Source organism: Mercenaria mercenaria, unplaced genomic scaffold, assembly GCF_021730395.1.
Source record: "Mercenaria mercenaria strain notata unplaced genomic scaffold, MADL_Memer_1 contig_3078, whole genome shotgun sequence".
Classification (NCBI taxonomy): domain Eukaryota; kingdom Metazoa; phylum Mollusca; class Bivalvia; order Venerida; family Veneridae; genus Mercenaria; species Mercenaria mercenaria.
The window spans coordinates 32,984-54,974 of record NW_026461184.1 but is presented as its reverse complement, the minus strand read 5'-3'; the positions used below and the strand labels follow the sequence as shown (position 1 = coordinate 54,974).

Sequence of the window (21,991 nt, the reverse complement as noted above, 5' to 3'; positions counted from 1 at the left end):
CATGTTTAAATTAACATAAAACACTCTCATAAATTTTTTCTAACCTTAGGATGGAATTTGAACAAACCTTTCCTGAGCTTATTGCCATGATAAGTGATCTGCTTGTTATTTAATGAACATACAAGAAGTTTTCCGTATTTTCAATTAACCGATGACCTGACCATTTAGAAGCATTAAACAGAAATTTGAAATGTTTGAACATTTTTTAAATAACGGTGGCATATAGAAATTATGTTTGGAATCAGCTAATACTACACAGTAATTCCAATAAAAACGAGAAATCATATGTCAAAGTCAAAACATAAGTTGTCTCTTTCTAAACAGATCTTGATGTAGATCAGCGAGAACCATCGTGATCTCTCATGTTGTTTTAAGTGACTATTAGGTTGTTTTAAATGGTTATTATTTGGTAGCTTTTTGACTGTGTAGACGAATTAACAAATGTTTCCTTTTTCATTCGCGATAAGAAAGTTATTAAGTATACTCGACATCACTAATCTCGCGTCATCACTAGTATAGCGGTATTTGAGTTGCGCCACCTAGCCGGTGTTTACATCTGTCAAAGTTGACCCAGATTTTTTGTTTCGCAAGAAAATCGATAGTTACACAGATATGAGTGGAATCTTGGTGAGTTACATAACAATTTAACATAAAAAGATGTTTTCTGTCAAAACATTACAAAAGTTCATACAAAACTGCACCTGTTACTCCATAAATCCAAGTTATACTAAGTTCGTCTGTTACGCCCACAGGTGTAGTAGCACTAAATTTTATGTAAATTATCCTAGACTGTGTCCGTAGGTATAAAACAACTAATTTTTTTTCCATCTATTCATGATATGAAATGGTCAAGGCATAGCTCGTTTTTTTTCTTACAGATCTAAGCTTAAAGTTGGTAGACAGAAGCCATACGACAGGGAGAATTTAAAGAGGGCTTATCAAGCTACATTATCTGGTGTTTCTGTATATCGTGCCTCCAGGGTTTATAAGGTGCCTGAGTCCACACTGAGAGACAGAACTAGGAATAATGTAACAGTAGATTGTACACTCGGTGCAGCAAGATTATTTTCTGATGCTGAAGAGAAAATGTTAGTGGACCATATAGTGCATATGTCCAAGATTGGTTATGGATACTGCATAACTGATTTGCATAATGTAGCAGCAGATTATGCTCGTTCAATTGGGAAGTCAGTAAGGGCAAAGGCAGGCCTGAGTCAAGGATGGGTGTACTCTTTTCTGTCACGATAGGATGAGCTTAGTCGTAAAGCCACAAAAACTATCCCTTAAAAGGGCTAAAGCTGCATCTGATGAAACAATACAAGCATACTTCTCAGAATTAGAGACTATTCTTCTTGACAATAATCTAATGAATTCTTCAGAGAGAATTTACAATGTTGATGAATCAGGTTTCTCCACAGAGCACACACCCCCTAAAATTATTTGTGGTACAGATATAAAACCGCAGTCTATCACCTCTGAACGGTCAAAGACTGTGACAGTTATAGGTGCTGCCAATGCGGTCGGCAACCATGTGCCGCCACTTTACATATTTCCGGGTAAGAGGTGGTATGATAGTCTGTTACAGGGTGCTGCTCCGGGATCTGATGCAGGAATGTCCGAGAGTGGATTTGTAAACAGGGAGTTATTTGAAACTTACCTCACTGGACACTTTGCAAAGCATGTGGGACTCTCTAGGGGTCAGGACTTGCCTAAAACTCTCATATTGTATGATGGGCACAAGTCCCATTTTTCACTTACACTAACAAACTGGGCAAAAGATCACAATGTATTATTATTTGTGCTACCCCCTCATTCGAGCCACATCACACATCCTCTTGATGTAGGCATATTCGGGCCAATGAATTACTATTACCGTGAATGCAAGTCGTATATGCACTCAAACCCAGGGGTAAATATTACTAGGTATGAGGTTGCTCAGCTAACTGCAAAGCCCTATGCACGAGCTTTCTCTCCTGAGAATATTACCAGTGCCTTTAGCAAAGCAGGCATATATCCATTCTGCAGACAGGTTATTACACCAGCCCAGACTGCGCCTGCAACCATATACCCTACTACAGAAGACCCAACTTGTTTCCAAGACAAGCATGAAATGGTAAATACACCTGAACAAAACCCTGTTGCTCAAAACTCAAAAGAAAACAGTGACAATACAGGAAGTAAACCTTGACCTAGCAGACAAATTCCTAGCAAGTAGAACAATTAACAAAGTAGTCCAAAGACCTACAAAGAAATTTTCCCCACCTTTCAAAGATCAGGGCAATCTATTGTCCTCTACAAATTTGGAGACCCTTACTGAGATAGAAAAAAGGTCAAATGCTAAATTGGAAAAGGAAACATCTATAGAAAGTAACAGAAAGCAAAAGAAACCCACCCCTAGTAAAAAAGTTCAGCTTTCCCCAAAACCATCCACCTCTGGTACTTCAGGAAAAACAAGTGGTCCAATTAACTTGGATACTGCAGGGTCCTCAAGTGATGAGTCAGAGGATGAGGAACCGTGTTGTGTATGTGGGAAAAATTTCCCACCACAGTTAAGGGGTTATCCTGGCCTAATTATTTTGAAATGGAGCCAATGTGATCATTGTGGGCACTGAGTTCATTTGACTCACTGCAGTGAGGTCAGAGTGCTAAGAAGGGGTAGCACATTCTATTGTGAACATTGTACTGAAGAGTAATTTGTTATCAGGAACAAACTACAAATGCTTGTTATTTGTTGTTATAAAACTGTTATTTCATTTTACATTGTTTGACAAAGTGAACATACAATAATGCAGCTTTTGTACCAGAAAATTTATCATACTGTAACCTTCCTTAAAAAATATTGAATTGTAAACCAGTCTACCGCGAGTTTAATGATGACGTAATATTGATGGTGGCACACTGTATATTTGTTGACATATATAAAATTGTTTTAATGACATTGTTGTTATTTTTACATGTCATCAGATCGAAAACAAGTAAAATCTATTGAAATAAACAAAGATTAGTCATTTTCAAAGGGAGATAACTTTTTCTGATTATTTTAAGTACAAATGGCATTCATTTTCAAAGCGAGACAACTTTTTCCGATTATTTTAAGTAATCGTCGAGAAAAAGTTGTTTCCCTTTGAAAATGAATGCCATTTGTAAAGAGATAAAGGTAAACAATTGCTGAAAACTGTGTTCCACCTTGTTATGTGAAATTTCACCACTCGCACGCTATTGCAAATGCATCAAAACGAACATGTGTAACAGTTCTTTGAAAATGGTGTGTTTTTAAAGGCGTTTGACTGTCCGGAAGTGGGGCCCCTATAGGCAGTCATTTTCTGGAATTCAGTGTTTATATCAGTATACTGACACTTGTTTTGTAATGTAATATACATGTTTTACATGCTGTTTAATTTCCATGTCAAACAAATCTTTCTTTCTATGATTTGGTGTTGTTTGATTTTTGTTTCTCAGGGCCTACTTCGTAACCTTAAATTTTGTTCCGACATCCCGATGCTTTTTGACAAATATGGTAAAATATTAAATACCAGTACTTGCTAAAATTCTTAAGATATGTTTTTTTCTGATATTCAAAGCAAATATTTACATGCTATAGTATACCAGTAGTAGAATAATACAGCGTATGGTCAACAGTTAACGGCAACAATACGTATTAGACGTTACTTCAGAATATCAAAAATGTGTAATGATATTTTGAGGACATTTTACCTGTGTTTCATATCCTTCCCTCCGGGATACTGAAGTCAATTCAATGCTACTTTATGATACAGATCAGCTTAAGCCTATTTAACTCTCATTTCAAAGGCAATAAAATGTATGTACTAATACATACCAAGAATCAGGTGTCAATCTTTGAAGATTCTTTCGTTCCGGGGCTCTTTGGAATTCATGATGACTGCAATTGGATATAAAATAAGGAATATTGTTGTTCAGAGCATATTTCAGATATTTTTATTACAAAAATTTTCGTTTTTGTTATAAATGTTAAGTGGATGAATGTATTAGAAGTTTTACTTTGCTTCTTTAACTAAAAGGAGCGTCATAATGACCCTGTATCGCTCACAAGAGTTTCAGAGCTCAAAACAGGTATTCTAGTAACATAAAAAAAAACATTTCTGCAGACAGTTCAAAGAAGAAAATTTCTCTTAAAGCAGCCCTTAGCAACCATGTTTTTGACAAATCAAGACGGCTTTTAGCAACTGTAGTAGAGGGACACCAAAGAAACATTTCTGTGAAATTATGTCAAAATGAGACCAGTGGTTAAAGATGGCGTTTGAAGTTATTTAAGCTATGGCAGATGTGTTTTTGACAAGTCAGAATACCGGTGATATGAACATCCTTGGTAGTTGTTCACCCAAGGAATATTTCAGAATCTGTGTATTTTATTTTCAAATAGGACCTACGTTTAGATTGAGATGTTTGGGGAGTTATTTTATTTTAGCTCGGGTGGCCATGTTCGACGAATCGGAATAATTGGATCAATTTTGGTAGGGAGTCAACCAAGTAATATTTATAAATCTTGCCATGTTGTTGACAATAGTTATTGACAAAAAGATTTTTAATCATATACGAAAATATGATCACGCTCTCTCATGGCCACGTTTTATTTTTAAATTTACCAAATCGTCTTGGTTGACGGTTCACCCAATGAATATTTCTGTAAAAACATTTTAAAACTGGAAGAGATGTCTGAAGATTTTATTTCTATTTTAGCTCTGGTGGCCGTGTTTTTCACGAAGCAGGTTAATACGAATACTTTTTGCAAAAGGTCACCCAGGGAATATTCGTGTAAAATTATTTTAAAAACCAGTCAGCAGTTTCTGATCAGAAGTGTTTTAAATTTTCTACTATATTTATATAGAGAAAAGGGGCCACACCCTCTGGTGGCCAAGTGTTTAGACGAATAAGTATAAGGGCAAAATATGTGGAGAGTTGGTGTGAAATTATTATAAGATCGGGCCAACAGTTTCTGATTATTAAAGTTTCCTCTACATACATAATAATTATAGAGAAAGTTTAAGACCGGAAGAGGACCACCCAATGGATACCCAGGTTCTGTTGTATCAGCTTTCTATTTGTGGTTTGAGAGGAGATGCTGTTGGAATAAGATGTTGACACCGGCGGACGGAAGAACGAGGACGGTGACTGATCAGTAAAGTCCATCTGTTGCTCCGGTGAGCTAAAGCAGCGGTACAATTACCGACTGCAAGAAAATGTTTCCTTTTCTGAGTTTCTCCGAATGTGGTGGCCTCTCATTCAGTAAGAACGAACAAAATATGCACTGAAGCAGAAACTTACCCTCTCTCACTGCTGCCGCTCATTTTTCGCTCGCCGATTTTTTCTCCATCAACCGCCATATCACTATCCCTTAAATGTCAATGAGAAACTGTTATCGTTTTGGGCCAACCACTTGATATTCTTGAGAGTGGGGTGGAGAGGGGAGTATTTTTATGAAAACAAAAGCGTAACTTTACTTCAAAAATATTCATAATCTGGAAAAACAAGACTTTCACATCACTGAAAAATATCTTGCTCCAGGTCAGATTTATACGACAATATTATTTCCATTAAACTTATAACATTATTCTTTACTTTTAAATTGCTTTTAAATTTAATATTTATAGTTACGTAACAGGGTTAGTATATAACATGAATATATCATTGCATAACACTATGTGTTTAGTATTAAGGAAAACGCAATTTCCATCGACGTTTAACTGTTAACACTGCTGAAGAAGAGAGTAAGATTGATTTTAAAATATTAATGTCGTATGGCCTAATTTTGAGTACATTATATATGTCATTTCATGAACTATTAACTGTACAGCCCGTCCGCTTAGCTCAATAAGGAGAGCGCAGATCTACGGATTACGGGGTCGTTAGTTCGATCCCTGGGAAAGGCGTATGACGATTTCATAAAACACATTGTGTCTAAAATCATTCGTCCTCCACCTCTGATTCATGTGGGGAAGTTGGCAGTTACTTGCGGAGAATAGGTTTGTACTGGTACAGAATCCAGGAACACTGGTTAGGTTAACTGCCCGCCGTTACATAACTGAAATACTGTTGGAAAACGGCGTTAAACTCAAAACAAACAAACAAAAATTTACTGTTCAGTGTACGTAGGCGTAGGAGCACAAATGTGTGTGTGTGTGGGTGCGTGCGTGCGCGCGCGAGTGTGCGTGTGTGTGTGTGTGTGTGGTGGGACATGAATGGGCACCAACATTTGGCTTTTGAAATATTCGAAAATCATCTATGGTAACACTGGACCTACAATGCTCTCACGCTCTACTGAAGCCTAATTCGTCATTCGCTCTACTAAAATCCCTTCTCAAAACATATTTGTTTTTGAAGCCCAACTCGTCATTATATATTTTAAACCTAAGGTAACTGGCAAAATCATGAAACCAGTGTTAAAATATTCTAGAATACAGAATTTGGCCCCTCCGTACCCCCACCTTTAAGTAGGGCGTCTCCCCTAACATACTCTCCCCAACCCTTACTATCGCTCCTTCACTCATGGTATATATATATATATATATATATATATATATATATATATATATAGGCCGACATATATATACCTGTCTGATGATGTACACGACTTTGTTATACAAGTTATACAACACATCAAATTTAAATTGATTAAGGTTTAGCAGTATATCACAAAATAACAGATTTTTTTAGTAAATGAACAGCACCTTGACACACAACTTATCTGTCAAATACATGCTTTACTGTTCTGTCCCACAGAGTTGGATACTTAAAATATTCTTAATGAGTTGTCCCCCTTTGAATAAGAATGCCATTTGTAAAGAAATAAATGTAAACAATTGTCAAAAACGACGTTTTACCTAGTTATGTAAAGTTTAAACACTCGCTTGATGTTGCAAATGCATCAAAACGAAGATATGTAACAGCTTTTTCAAAATAGTGAGTTTTTAAAGGCGCTGAACTGTCCAGAATGTGGCCCCTTCATGCAGTCCCTCTCCAGAATTCAATACATACATTAATAAATTGACAATGATTTTGTAGAATAATATAAATGTTTTATATGCTGTTAAATTTTCATGTAATACAATGATTTCTTTCTATGATTTGATGACGTTCGAACTTTTTTCTCCGAAATATGGACCTATACCTTAACACAAATGGCTGAACTGAAATAACTACATGAATTCAACTACAATATGTTGCTGCTCCATTTTTTGTACCCAGCCACTCCTTGATTTTACTTACCTTAGAAAAGACTGATTATATCTTGCATTAAGTTTATTATGTCAGGATATACCCTTTTCTCTAGATAACAATGTGGAGCTTCAGTTTATAACATATTTCTTTTTCTCAAAACTAACCAGACTCCAGCTTTTAAAATATCAAAATTGTCTGGTGGGAGGACCCCGTACCCCAACCTTCAAAACAGAGTTTCCCCTCTCATAGTCTCCCGAACCCTGGTGCAAGACATGAAAATATGGTATCCATATTGCTTATCGTTATCTGATTTAGGGGTGCACACAAAGTACCACCTAAAGACGGCCAGCGCTTAAAATTCAGACCACAGATCATTCTAGAAGAAATCTTCTGCTCGCTCCGCTCGCAAAGCATAGTATCAGTATTATTATAACACGTTCAGGTGGGACCAGACGACAGACTTTATGATAGATAACAGGAAATCTGATTTGCCAACTTAGTGAAGTGGTATAGTTTCTTGTAGCTCATGAGATCGAACTTGATACGGCTGCGCCGAAAAAACAATCTGGCTCCAAGGAAAAATCCTTGTTTGTTTACATTTTATGCAAGAATATTTAGATAAAGCAACTCTTACAGGACTTGCCATATTTGCAATTAAAACTTTAATAATTCCAATAATTGTGCACACAAACAAACATTGTCTTAGTTTACATAAACGTCAATGTATGTTGAGCCATTGCTGCCCCTAATATGCCAGTTATATCAAGCATGCATATACGACATTTCGTAACTGATTAGAAAATATATATGTTTTATTTGCATTCTGAAAACATGAATACTCACAGTTTAATGGCAGAAAATTTGTTTCCTCTTGTGCTTTTCTGAAATATATAGATAAAAATATTTATTGCAAATAAAACTTAAGCTTTCATTAATGCTGATTAATACCCATAGACGCCGCTTTGATACAAGGAAATTAAAATGTTGTGATCATGACCTTTGATCTTCCAGTTGACCTTGACTTTGAAAATAATGACCTGGGTTGTACACTCTGCAAGTTGTCCTGATTAGGTTACAATTGATGTTAGTTTTATGGAAATCCCTCTAGCGGAGCCAACACCAATTGAAGCTATTTGTATTTGACTGCTAAGGTAGACTTTGACCTTCGGCATTACGATCTGCGTTGTGCACTCTGCATATCGTATGAATGAGGTTAACAACTGCTGCTAAACAAAGATCAGATAGTTTAAATTCGTATCTACTCCGTATCTTCTAAACCATATGAATGAATATCATAAAGTAAGCTGTATCATTGATATAACTAGTATTGGAGAGTAAATATCAACAGAAATCGCAATACTATCATTCTGTTCAGTCAAAGGATCATAACGCTTAGCTTAGATAAGAAGCAAGTTCTGTAAAAAAGTGTTCTTTGAATTTCAGAAATAGTTGCGTTATACGGAAGTATATAAATCCTACCCGGTACCTACCTACCACAGAATATATGGTTCACGGAGTCCTGAGTCAGGTAATCGGGCGTATATATAATTCATATAATTCATGGATGACAATGTCTATAGAAGTCTGAATATTAAACTAATTATGTATCAAAGGCTACGAAGAAGGCAGAACCTTTCTTTGTCAAAAGTCCATACTCTAGCAGGAGACTTAAGAGTATTTACAATGAAATTATACAAAATGATTCACGTTCAAATTGTAATGAAATTATTATTTATAAAAATAAAGTGATACTATTCATGAAATTGTTACAAACGACAACATGTAGGCTGGTTGCTAATACCACTATACTTGATAGAGACTTCTGCTACAGTTAATATGTCTGACAAGTTGAAATGACCCAGTTTTGATAGCCTAGTATTTGTCATTCGCCTTCCATGTTTGTAAATAACATGTTATAAAGCAAAACATTATTCATAACAGTTGACCAATTAGAGAGCAAATATGCTAATTTAAGTTACATTAGAATGAAAATATCGCCAGTCACATCTTAATTATGACATTGCAGTGTAGTATTTTTCTAGTTTTCTAGTATTATTTTTATTTTTAATGGTTTAGTGTAACTTTATTATTCTAAATTATTTAATAAGATTTAGAATATATTATTTTGGTTCAAAATTTATTAAGTATTTTTGTCACATAATGTCTTAGCACAGTGTAGTATTACTATATGTTTATCATATTTGGGATATTTTATGATATTTCTTAATGTTACAAAATGATAACTATCAAGTTTTCTTCATTTCATATCCATTAAGTTGATATGTATTTCTCATTACTTGGATATCTACTTTTTAATATAGTTCAAACTGACAACTTTTTCTACAATTTCATGAATTTAAATCTTATTTAAAATATCAGTATATTTCCTTTTTTGTTAGTTTTTGTAAATGCCATTTTTTAATTTTACAGTAAATATTTTATTAGTGAACATAAAATATATCACTATAATGCATGTATGTTTGAAATTCATAATTCTGAACAGTGATGAAACCATTAAATACAGCAACATAATAATTACAAGGACTAATTTTTCTGGTATTAAAGCATGTGTAAATCCTGCCGAATAACTCACGCATTAAAAAAGCCCTGAAGGTCCAACAAATGACAACAAATAGATTCTGCTTGGGTTTAACGTCTTTTTCGACAATTTTAGTCATATAAACGACGGTGTCTATTTGTAGCGGTAAGCACAATCCAAACTTTATATTTCTGCCTCAGTGAAATATCACGCCGTAGACACGTTACGAGATACTCCTCCCAGTCACAATATACAGACACCGGGCTGACCAGTCCTAGTACTATCTTCTTAATGCTGAGCCTTCTAGTACCATATGACGTTGTTTTTTTTCTGTATAACGCGGCCAGGAAGCGAACCCTCGACTTCAAGATTCATGACTTCAACAGTGGCTACTGCACATTCTGTGTTTGTTTGTTTACGTTTCACCAACATGTGCACACGGCCTTGTCGTCTGGACCGGAATGTCAGTTGGGAAGGTTAACAAGATGTTTCTATAAACGTTAATGTAAACTTAAAATAAGTAGCTCTGTCATAAGAAACATAATGACTGAGAAAATGTGACAGGTGCATGACAGAAAATAAATTATACCGTTCATCTGTAATGTCGCGGTACTTGACATTCGACGTAACGACATTAAACAAGAAACAACACAACAGTGTATTTCTTGTCTTTACCACAATATTTCATGTCATATGCATCAATAACTGTGTGAAAATGAATAAGATATCATTCAAGAAACATCCATGTGTACTTCGAACAACAATAGTCAGCCATTGTTATCATGTGACGTCACATCACTAATGTCGCGGTATAGGTCAACAATTGTGTCAATCAAACTATCATAGGTTTAAAAACACTAAATATAATTCAAACATTCAGACATTGAAAAGCTATCTAAGTCAAACTAACAGGAACACTCAAAAGTCATTAAACGCCAATTTAAACGTTTTATATTATCTGTTTACATTGGCACTATCGAAAATATTCTCCTCTGGGCAGCGGACACACCAGATATTTTGCAAGTAAATCACAAGGTCGCGGGCGTGGTCATAATGTAGCGGAGCCTAAGAATCGTACTATTACTTAATATTTTCTATTTGATAGTTATCTAACATGTTAAAATTCACTGCTCAGTATCGTGGGTGTATTTTGAGGAGATGGTCAGGGGCCCCCATCCCTTCCTCCCCCTTAAAATCCGTCGAGTTAAGACGTTTTGATGTTTCGCCTGATACCGATATTTCATTCATTTTTGTGTAGCTGGGGGATGTTACTTAAAATTTTGTGTCCTCTAACCTATAGGCGGGACTTAATTTGCATAATTAATGAGGACAAATGCCGATCAGCTGGTAGACGAACTTATAAACATTGCAAATATTGCTTAATTCATGGATTTTTGCAATAGATGTGTGAAAAATACGATTTTAATAAATATTGACAGATATTTAGCAATGTTACTGCAGGTAGGAACATTTTTCGCCTGCATGAGTAAAATAGGTCACGAACTTCCCCGGTAAACACCACGTAGGTGGCGCAACTCAAATACCGCGAAATTAGTGATGACGCGAGATTATTATTATACCAGATTTATATAGCGCCCTTTTCATGATAAACACGTTCAAAGGCGCTTTACAGCAACTGCAGCCACACAGGGCGCGAAATCATCCTCTACTAGTACAGACACAGAGCGATCTGACCAGAGGGACAGAGTGAGACAAAGCCCCCACAGAGAGATCAGAAATCAGATACAGGCTTGTCCGGCTAACTTAGCCTAGCTCGTTGCGAATAGACAGCCTGGTTCTTTAACGTGCCCAGTGTATAGCACTGATACACGCAAGGATTGCCTGGGTTCCTGACCAGTACACCTCTAGTTGGGTGGGAAACACTGAAAAGCGTTTCTGAAAATTCCCGAGTAGCTGCCGGGGATCGAACCCCGACCTCAGGATCGGAAGGCCAGTGTGCAAACCACAGATTAGTGATGTTGAGTATACCAGTTGCTCAATATGCATAGTAACCATTTGCCGAACTGTGCGTTTTAGGTGAGAAATGCGCGACTGAAATGGTCTAATATATTTGCCCGTTTGGTACCATGATTCTCATCTTATTACTTTGTTTTGAGCAAATTCTTACGACATTTATGCATATTTTGCCTTTAAGTTATACTGAACGCTCATAAAATGGAATGAAACATCATCATCTGATTTATACTGCACTACAGAAATTGTTCCGTCCCACATGAATGTTTGAGGTTTACTTACCACAGTCATGTCCAAACTAGAAAGCTTGCTTGTAAACTCCTTAACACTCTTTTGATATTTGACTCCCTTCAAAAATTCTTGAATATCTTTGACAGCACTGTTAAATGCAGTGATTTTTTTCTGAAAAAAAAAAACCCACATCAGCTCATACCTCTATAAATCTATACATCTATACATTAGCAAAATAAACAATGTTATTACATGATTGCCTACAATAAGTAGTATAGGGGGGGGGGGGGGGCCCAGTTAGGTGTCTGCGCAAAATGTTTTTTGATTTACTTTATACTTTGTGGTAATATACCAGCATGTATTAAGTTTCATTAACAAGTGTTACTGTTACCAGTTTTGACTTACTTTTATAGATATTCACATTTAAAGTGGGTGGGGTAATCTGACATGTGACCAGCCAGGAACACGATTTCTGTTATTTTTTTAAAAATGGTTCTAACTTTTTACCTGAAACTTTCATGATAAAATAACTATGCAATGGACATTCACACAGCATGTTGCATTTTAAATTGTACTGAATACTTTTTTACTTTTTTCACCACAGAGCCACAAAGTGGTCTAATCAAATTTACTGATTTTCAATGGACGAATTTCACCAAAAAGCTAAAACATTTTTTATTAGTTGAGATATTAAGGTGTTATTTTCAGCAGATATTGTAAACTAAATAAACATAAAAATGACAGTATATCAGTATACTCTGATTAATATTAGAAGACTGGTACACTCTCAAACTGGTTAAAAGTGGGTGGGGTAAAAAATATTCGAAGCAACACTACAAAAAATTGTGCAGTTGTTACGAAATGGCCTCAGATTGTCTATTACTATCTTAATTGTGCCCCCATGAATGGTGGGGGCATATAAATTTGCTCTTGTCCGTGCGTCTGTCCGTCCATCCGTCCGTGCGTCCGTCCAAAGATCGTGACGCGCCTAGCTTGAAAAGTATTTGATACAAATTGATGAAACCTTGCAAGAGTCTTTATCATGATATGGACTTGCACACCTTCTATTTTTCGTCTGGCTCCGCCCCCTAATTTTAGAGTTACTGCCCCTGAAATAGTAAAAAATTGCAAATTTTCACCTTGTGACACGCCTAGCTCAAAAAGTATTTGATATAAATTGATGAAATGTTGCATAAGTCTTTATAATGATATGAACTAGCACACCTCCTATTTTTCGTCTGGCTCCGCCCCCTATTTCTATAGTTATGGACACTGAAATAGTAAAAAATGCACAATTTCACCTTGTGACACGCCTAGCTCAAAAAGCACTTGATATAGATTCATGAAACCTTGCATTAGTCTTAATCATGATATGAACTTGCACATCTCCTATTTTTAATCTGGGTCCACATCCTATTTCTAGAGTTATGGTCCCTGAAATAGTCAAAAATGCACATTTTCACCTTGTGACACGCCTAGCTCAAAAAGTATTTGATATAAATTGATGAGTGTTTATCATGATATGAACTTTCGCACCTACTATTTTTTATCTGGGTCTGCCCCCTATTTCTAGAGTTATGGCCCCTGAAATAGTAAACAAATGCACATTTTTACCTAATTATATGCCATACTCAGAAGTATTCTCGGTGCCTTACTCAGAAGTATTTAAATGTAAATTTATGAAACCTTGCTTGAGTCTTTATCATAATGTGACCTTTGCACACATGGCATTCTTCTTGAGAATTTTAGCATTCATTACAGAGTTATAACCCTTGAAATAGCCAAAATTAGTGGATTTTTTGTTTGTGATGCTCATAGCTCAAAAAGTATATGGTATAGAATATTGAATCCTTTTCATACTTTTTTTGAGGCTATACCCCATTAAGACTGCAAACATTTGAATTATTTCCCCTTATTTGTGACAAATGTACCAGTCGGGGTGGGGGGAGGCGGGGGAGGGGTGGGGAGGTGTCTACTCCATGTGTCCTACAGACACATTCTAGTTTTATTAAATACAGACTTGGTTGATAAATTTTAACAAAAAAATATTTCTCTTTAATAAGACTTTATACATGTGTGCCATGGAAAAATCAATGCAGAAAATTTAATGTTAATTTGAACAATAGCATTCCTCAAAATATTCTGCCTCAGGCAAAACTTTTTGTTAAATACTTTGAGCTTTCAGGGTTAATTTGGTTCGTCTACAAGTCATGTTCAAGGTCCATGCTTTTTCCATGACACACATGTATAAAGTGGGAAATTTTTTGTTAAAATTTATCAATCAATGCTGTATTTAATAAAATTAAGATAGTAATAGACAATCTGAGGCCATTTCGTAACAACTGCACAATTTTTGTAGTGTCGCTTCGAATATTTATTTACCCCACCCACTTTTTCCCAGTTTGAGAGTGTACCACTCTTCTAATATTAATCAGGGTAAACTGATATACTGTCATTTTAATGTTTATTTAGTTTACAATATCTGCTGAAAATAACACCTTAATATCTCAAAAATGAAAAATGTTTTAGCTTTTTGGTAAAGTTCGTCCATTGAAAATCAGTAAATTTGATTAGACCACTTTGTGGCTCTGTGATGAAAAAAGTATTCAGTACAATTTAAAATGCAACATGTTGTGTGAATGGCCATTGCCTAGTTATTTAATCATGAAAGTTTCAGGTAAAAAGTTTGAACCATTTAAAAAAAAAATAACAGAAATCGTGTTCCTGGCTGGTCACATGTCAGATTACCCCACCCACTTTAAATGTGAATATCTATAAAAGTAAGTCAAAACTGGTAACAGTAACACTTGTTAAGGTAGTTCTGCACGTTTGGATCGAAATATTTTCTACAATGTAGAATTTGATTAAACTCTGATTTTTCAAAACTTCAGAATATATCTAGAAAATTCAGCAAATAAAAAAGATAGGGTCGTGTGCTTTATTTTTTGCTAGACTGATTTGAAAAAATTAGACCTAGCGCAATTTTTCATAATGGAAGTCTATGGGAAAATCATTACTTTTATAACATTTTCGCGAATAGAATTTTTTCTACAATGTAGAATTTAATGAAACTTCCCACAGTTGTAAATAAACATATGGTCTATAATGTGGTGAAATAAAATGTATAGGTCCGTGTGCTTAATTTTGAGATATATTTGACCATGATTAAAGTGAACACGCTAATTTTAAGATATTATTTTGAATTTTTAACGTGTCAGATGTTTTAATATCATATTTTAACTTTCGAAAGACAGTAACAGTGCCATTGTAATAAATTTACTCATAGGCTGCTATTAATTGATAAAATGATTTTCATTACCGTACGCCGAATCCAGGTTTTATTCCACGTTTTCCGGATAAATGACGTTACGCCATCACTTCCGGTTTATCAAACGTGCAGAACTACCTTAATGAAACTTAATACATGCTGGTATATTACCACAAAGTATAAATAAAATCAAAAAGCATTTTGCGCAGACACCTAACTGGGACCCCCACCCCCCTTTATACTGGAAATTATCCTGTTATCGTATTGCTTGATGCATTATTTAGAGGTTAATACACGACAGAGCCGGGCCGGGAGGTAATAATCGGCCCGGAAAATGAATAATGGCCCGAGGGCTTCCTCAAATTTTAAAAAAAACCCATTTATATGTATTCTCTTCATTTCCTCCTATTCAGGAACACATAAGATTAATAGCAATTTATTGGCATGTGATAGAATATGTACACAAAACTTACTTTGGACGTGAACACAGGACAGTACACATTGATTGACCTGGTTTCCAATATATATGGGTATGGAATGTTATAGATATGAATAGATAGTTAAATCAAACAAGAACAAAGATTCAATAGAACGCCAAAACAGTCATAGTGTAGTGTATCTATTTATGTTGAGCCCGACAGACATATGCTAAACATACATAGAGACGAACGGAGACAGATAAACAACATGGACAAAACAAACACATGAAGGAACAACGTGTGGCGCCGACTTGGCACTCCACTGACGAGCTTAAACTGCGGGCAAACTCCCACCATGTTCTAAAGTTACAGAACATTGTAAACATTATACCCGCGAGATGAATTCCTTACACATGCAATGTGAGATATAAATAAGTAATATGCTGATGATAGTTTTGAGTAAATGTGGGATGTTTTATTTGTCTAGAATATGGTGTGCGAGCTTCATGTGTAGTTCTAATGCAAAGCAGACTCAAGAGAGTAAAATATCAAATATATTGCTTACAGAAAAAAACAACGTGAAAGCAAAATGTGGAAAAAAAACAACAACAAAGAAAGCCACATTCTAAAAATGCAGTAATCAGTCCGACGGATTTTCAGCTAAATCAAAATAATGTTGCTTTTGGACCAGTGTCTTTGTAGCAAACATTTCCACTACCATCCAGAAACAGGCTCAATCAAACTAAGCTTGCAACATTTTCAGTTCTGTCGTGTTGGGCGACCTGTGGGTTTACACTTTTTCTGTTTAACAAAAAGTTACAAGAGCATATTCGTGTTTCACATGTGTATGTGTGCAAGTGTTCAGTCACTGTGTTACAGTTACACATAACCATATTTCCATTTGTAGTGCTGTATGGGCGGCTGCCTTCTTTGAATGTGGCTTATTTTCCTGTTAATATTTTGTCCATGTTTAATGTGTAATAGGAATTCGCCTGGTAGGATTGACATTTTTTAAACTGTCTTGTAATTTAGGAACATGTTTGAGATTAGAAGGGCGGTTTGATGCACGTCCTCAGGGAGTTATGACATTGGTCATTGAATAGAGAATGATCAGAGAAGTTGTCTGAGTCAGACGGATTTGAAAAAACAGAATTATCTGTCTCAGAATTAAATGTGTCATAGATAATAGTATCAGACAAATGTATGCCTGACACAATATCACTCTCAATGGGTATTTTAGCTATAAAACGGTTAACTGGACATGAGGGGTAAAAGACAGTATTCCTACTCTGTTGGATCAGTTTTTTTATCCAAACATGGTGTGTCAGTTACCCTACTTTATCTCCAGCTAGGTCATTTCCTTACATTTTCTTCGTCTCTCTCTTGATATTCCAGCTTTAATTGCATTCATTTTAATTTTAAATCAGATTGAAATTCAACAACAAATGACTTAGCAGATGAATCAAAACTGTTCGTCCATGAAGTATTGAACAAAATTTCTTAATCTCTTGTTTGCATGCATGACTTTACTTCAGACATGTTATAATCCTTGGCAAGTAGTAAATCAGATTTTTTAGCTAACAGGAACATCTACTGGGATGGCTCCACAAACTTCTCATTATCAAACGGAAATAAGTCCACTCTTTAATGATACATTTTCAAATCCACAATGTTAATGTTCAAAGTGGTAAATTTTTGCTATTACAAAATACAGGAAAGTTTTTTTGTTTTTTTTTTCAATAAAACCTTACTTTAGGTCCTCCCCTGTCCTTAGACAGCTTCTTATTTAAACCATCATGGAAGGTTGCATCACTTTCGTCTATCACCAAGAATAAAAAGAAGATTCTGGAAAATCCCAGAATAACCCAGACTTGAAAATAGTGTGCAATCCTGTTTATGGAAACTCCTAAAAACCATAGTCTATAAAGAACTTATTGACATACTCAAAACTAGGACAGGCTTTATCAGTAAACAACGAGTCATCGATATAAAAAGAGATAAAATGTGAAGATAATGGGGAATGACGTGTATGTAGGACCCCCAAATGTAAAAATGGTCGCATATGTAAAAATGGTAACAAACGTAAAATACCGTATATTTAAAAACTTTCTACAAATGTAAAACCGAGTTGTTACAAATGTAAAAACGTTGCTGGTGACATATGTAATAAAAAAGCGTCACAAATGTAAAAACAAAATTTTGGTCACATATGTAAAATCAACTACCTACAAATGTAAAACACAATTTTCGCAGTCGTCAACATGTGATTTCATCTATATGAAATAGTTTCGCCTTCTATTATCTAAAACAAAAATATATAGCCGAGTGGTCTACACAGTGATATGTGTAGTGTGCGCTCGTGTGTGTAGTAATGGGCTTGTCCGCCCCACAGTTTGTATGTTCCTTCTGAATAAAATATAGAAGACAATGCTCCTCGCGGCGAATAGTAAAGGAAGGGTGGGGGGGGGGGAGGGGAAGGAGTAGTGATAACAGATGTTTTTTCGGAAAACAGTTCCACAAGGAGCATGCTTCTTGGACGTGAAATACAGCCTATGTTTACATTGACTCGTTGTCATTTTAGAAATGTTGTAAAACATGAAATGAGATGTATAAAATATTATAAAATGACACTCCACAACAATGCGCAACTCCTGATTTTAGTATAAAAACCTATTTTTCGTCAGTCAAAAACAAGAAAGAATGCTAAATAAGATAATTATTCAGATAAGTAATTCGTTCTATTTTTTCGGCGAATGCCGTTATAAGAACGAATTCGTGACCTTGACCGACTCATGCCACGTGACTTCAGTTTGCAAATCAAACTACTTGATAATGCATTATAGATAATTTATCAAAATGAAAGATTTATGCAACACTCTGCCTGATTGGACGAGAGTGTCAATTTGTTTCACTCTGCTGATTGTGCTACACTGAGTGAAATGTAGACAAAGCGTTTATTCCAAACGACACTGTTCACATTTTAAACCTAACTTTCGCTCAGTATATTTGGCAAGAACATTGATATATTTCAAAATGATAAGTAAGTTTAATAAATGTGATAAAAAAACCTGTTCAAATACAAACATATATCAAATTAAAGAAAGAGCTAAATACGGTCTGCGTATCACATGAATAAGGGTGTGATAAGAGTCTTCTATGTAGAGAAGTGCCTTTAAAAAGATTGTCCTTGTTACAATTGTCGTCTGTATATGAAAAGGTTTCTTGCTTTTGTGACTTATTCAGATTGCATATTAAAATGAGTACTTGTTTGCTTTGATATATTTGTTATAAATTATTTAACTGATTTATTATATATGAATATTTTTCTTTAGTATGGTATGCAAATATTGAACTCAGCTGAAATCTGTTTTGTTACGTATGCTATATAATCATAACATTAAAATGAAGGTACGCTGAATACAGTTTATCTACGTGATACTTTGCTTATGAAACAGAAATATTGAAATAATTACAGTTGTATGTGTCCCTTGACCTTCACTTTTTTTATAGGTGTGACGTCATTGTCCAAAGATTCATGAATAGCGAATATGCATTTGTTAAAGCGGGATCAGTTGGCATATTTTAGGGGCCGCTAAAGCTAAAAATAAAAAATCCTTTAATTGATTTTTTCTCATGTATTCTCATCAAACTTGATTTGTAGCATCTTTATTAGGCCCACAGCCAACTGTTCAGTCGGGACATTTGACCTCTTTTAGGCGCTGCTAGAGCTAAAACTAGAAATGCCTTTAGACAGCGTCTCATGAACAGCTTGATGGATCTTTGTCATACTTGGTCTGGAGCATCATTATAAGGTCTTCTTCCAAATCTATTTATATAGGAACGTGGGCCCTATTAGGGGCCACTATAGCTAAAAGTAAATATGCCTTTCTTCGCATTAACCACTAAAATGTAATGGATTTTTATCAAACTTGGTGTGTAACAATATCGTAAGGTCTCCTGCTATTTTGTTACAAATGGGGATAGGGACCGATTTAGCTAAAAATATAAACACTTTTAATGACCTCTTCTCATGAACCGCTTGATGAATCTTCATCAAACTACTGCTGTAATTATTCGTCTAAGGATAAACGAAACAAAATTGCAACCCTACGAAACCTTTGTGAAAAATTAAAAGAGAACCATTTAAATTGTTAAAGTGTGGTGTTTAGTTTTGCAATTTGAAAAATGGTAGATGAAAGATGAATGTTAGATGAAAATTTCAGAAACTTCTTTCCTTATTACAATTCGCCGACCATTTATAAAAGATATTTCTTGTTTCAAATAAGCTTTGTTTATTGACACGGAACCTCTTTATATCAAATTTATAAGCCCACGCTCAATTTCAAGAAAACCAGCACTCACTTGTAAAGTAGTTTAACGAGGCTAAACTGAATGTTAACGTAGGGCCGTGGGTTCGACTCGCACACGAGGAACTTTTTTTACCCATTTTATTTTTTTTTCTGACAAAATGATCATTATATAATAGTAGACGGTAAGATCTAACGTTTAAATCATTAACTGATCCATCAACACTTTGGTAAGGCTACTAAAACACATAAATAGCTCGATCCGGAAATGTGCCCAGGCTGTTAAAATATGTATTCACTACCATAAAGTATGTATGTACTACAAGTAACATGCTTTTAACTTTAACTCACTTTTGGCAGAACTGTGGAATTTTAGGGGCCTAGCTGCCGTTACGCAAATACACAAGTGCGTACAGTTCATCAGAAAATTGACATACATTTCCCCACTCCACCTCATGCCACAATTTCGTGCCATTTTTCTACGTTCATAACCAGCACGTGCCAGGAAAAGACAGACAACAGTCAGTCAGACAACAGTCAGTTCATGAAAAACCTTCGAAGACAGGAATTAGCAGGGCTGCGGCGTTAGGATGGGGAAGGGGTGGGGGTCATACTGTTACACAAAGGTGCAACAGCTCTTTTAAAACCTTGCTTGTTCAAGCTTTCATTTTAACTTTTTACTTTAAATATAAAAACTGGTTCAGACTGGATCTTCATCTTCTCGGTTGTTTTCTTACGTTAAATTGTATGTCTAGATCAACTAATCTCCTGAACTATAAAAGTTTTTATTATCATAAGGATACTCTGTAATGTATGCATGTTACATAACTCTACCTTTCATTTTTCATGAGTTAAGGCCCATTCTGAGCAATGATTTAAATTTTAAGGGCGTTTTGCATTTTACAGTGACAGCTCGTGTTTTATCACGACACATAAGTGAATAATATAGCGAAAAAAAGGTGTCCAAGTGGGATACTTGTTTTTATGCCGTCAGACAAATGCACTTTTCCGTTGAAGTGAATAAATTAAAGAAAATAAATCGGGATTGAAATAGCTGGGAAAATAACGAAAATATTAAGAATGGTTTAGATGTTACGGGAATTAATAAGTGTTGATAGAACACATGCAAGACTCGGTCATAACGTTCCCGGTCTACTTTAGTTATTTTAACATCGTTTCAAATTCAGACGTCATATGATAATTGGTGTCATAGAGTAGATGATCCCTACTTTGGAGTCAGTAGTAGGTCTCAGATCATTGTCACAGTGACATTGAACAGTAAAACGGCTTCCGATCAATAACTAGGGAACCTTTGGGTATAGGTCCCTCAAACTTTTATCCATAACAATTAAAACGTAGAAGCAGGTAACGTTTGCATTTTGTGGTGCGAACTTCTTCAAATTTCAACGGATTACAATAAAATAGTTAATGTGAAGTGTAGATGTGCAAGACATATTTTGACGCATATCCGTAAAGATGATGGAGGGTTATGTCCCCGTGATCTAAGAATGTTATCCAAAAAAGGTGTATTTCGTGTAAAAAAAAATGTTTTGCAAAAGTTAAAAATATATATCACTGTATAGAACACTCCGGCTGTAAAGTCGTAACTATTTCATACAGATGAATTGACAGGGTGACTGCGAAAATTGCGTTTTACATTTGTAGAAAATTGATTTTACATCTGTGACCAAAATTTTGTTTTTACGTTTGTGACGCTTTTCTCTTACATATGTCACCAGCAACGTTTTTACATTTGTAACAACTCTGTTTTACATTAAATTTTGTAGAAAGTTTTTACATATACGGTAAAATTATTTTACGTTTGTTACCATTTTTACATATGTGACCATTTTTACATTTGGGGGTCCTACACGTGTACATAACAGAGATGATACAGCGATATGTTTGTAATGTATTTGAAGTCGTTTAAAATCTTGTAACGCTGAAGTTCTATGCGACAGAGGACATTTTCCTATGCATATACATAGGCCTTACCAATAGCAACCAGAAAGCGGTTACTCGAAGAAGTGTTATGTTAAAGTCAAGGTAAGGATCG

At 35.3% G+C, this 21,991-nt stretch overlaps 1 protein-coding gene across 1 annotated transcript in view; it reads right to left on the bottom strand.

The window, feature by feature from the left end:
* The window catches only part of LOC128552715 (uncharacterized), a gene marked incomplete at its 3' end in the record, with an annotated part of 57,193 nt that overhangs the window by 25,869 nt on the left and 9,333 nt on the right, over window positions 1-21,991 (bottom strand). Inside the window, exons 3-6 of the mRNA XM_053533762.1 lie at window positions 11,993-12,112; window positions 8,041-8,078; window positions 5,305-5,373; window positions 3,839-3,901 (exon numbers count right to left, since the gene is read on the bottom strand). Of these exons, the coding sequence (XP_053389737.1) occupies window positions 3,839-3,901; window positions 5,305-5,373; window positions 8,041-8,078; window positions 11,993-12,112 (290 nt within the window). The remainder of the gene's footprint in view (window positions 1-3,838; window positions 3,902-5,304; window positions 5,374-8,040; window positions 8,079-11,992; window positions 12,113-21,991) is intronic.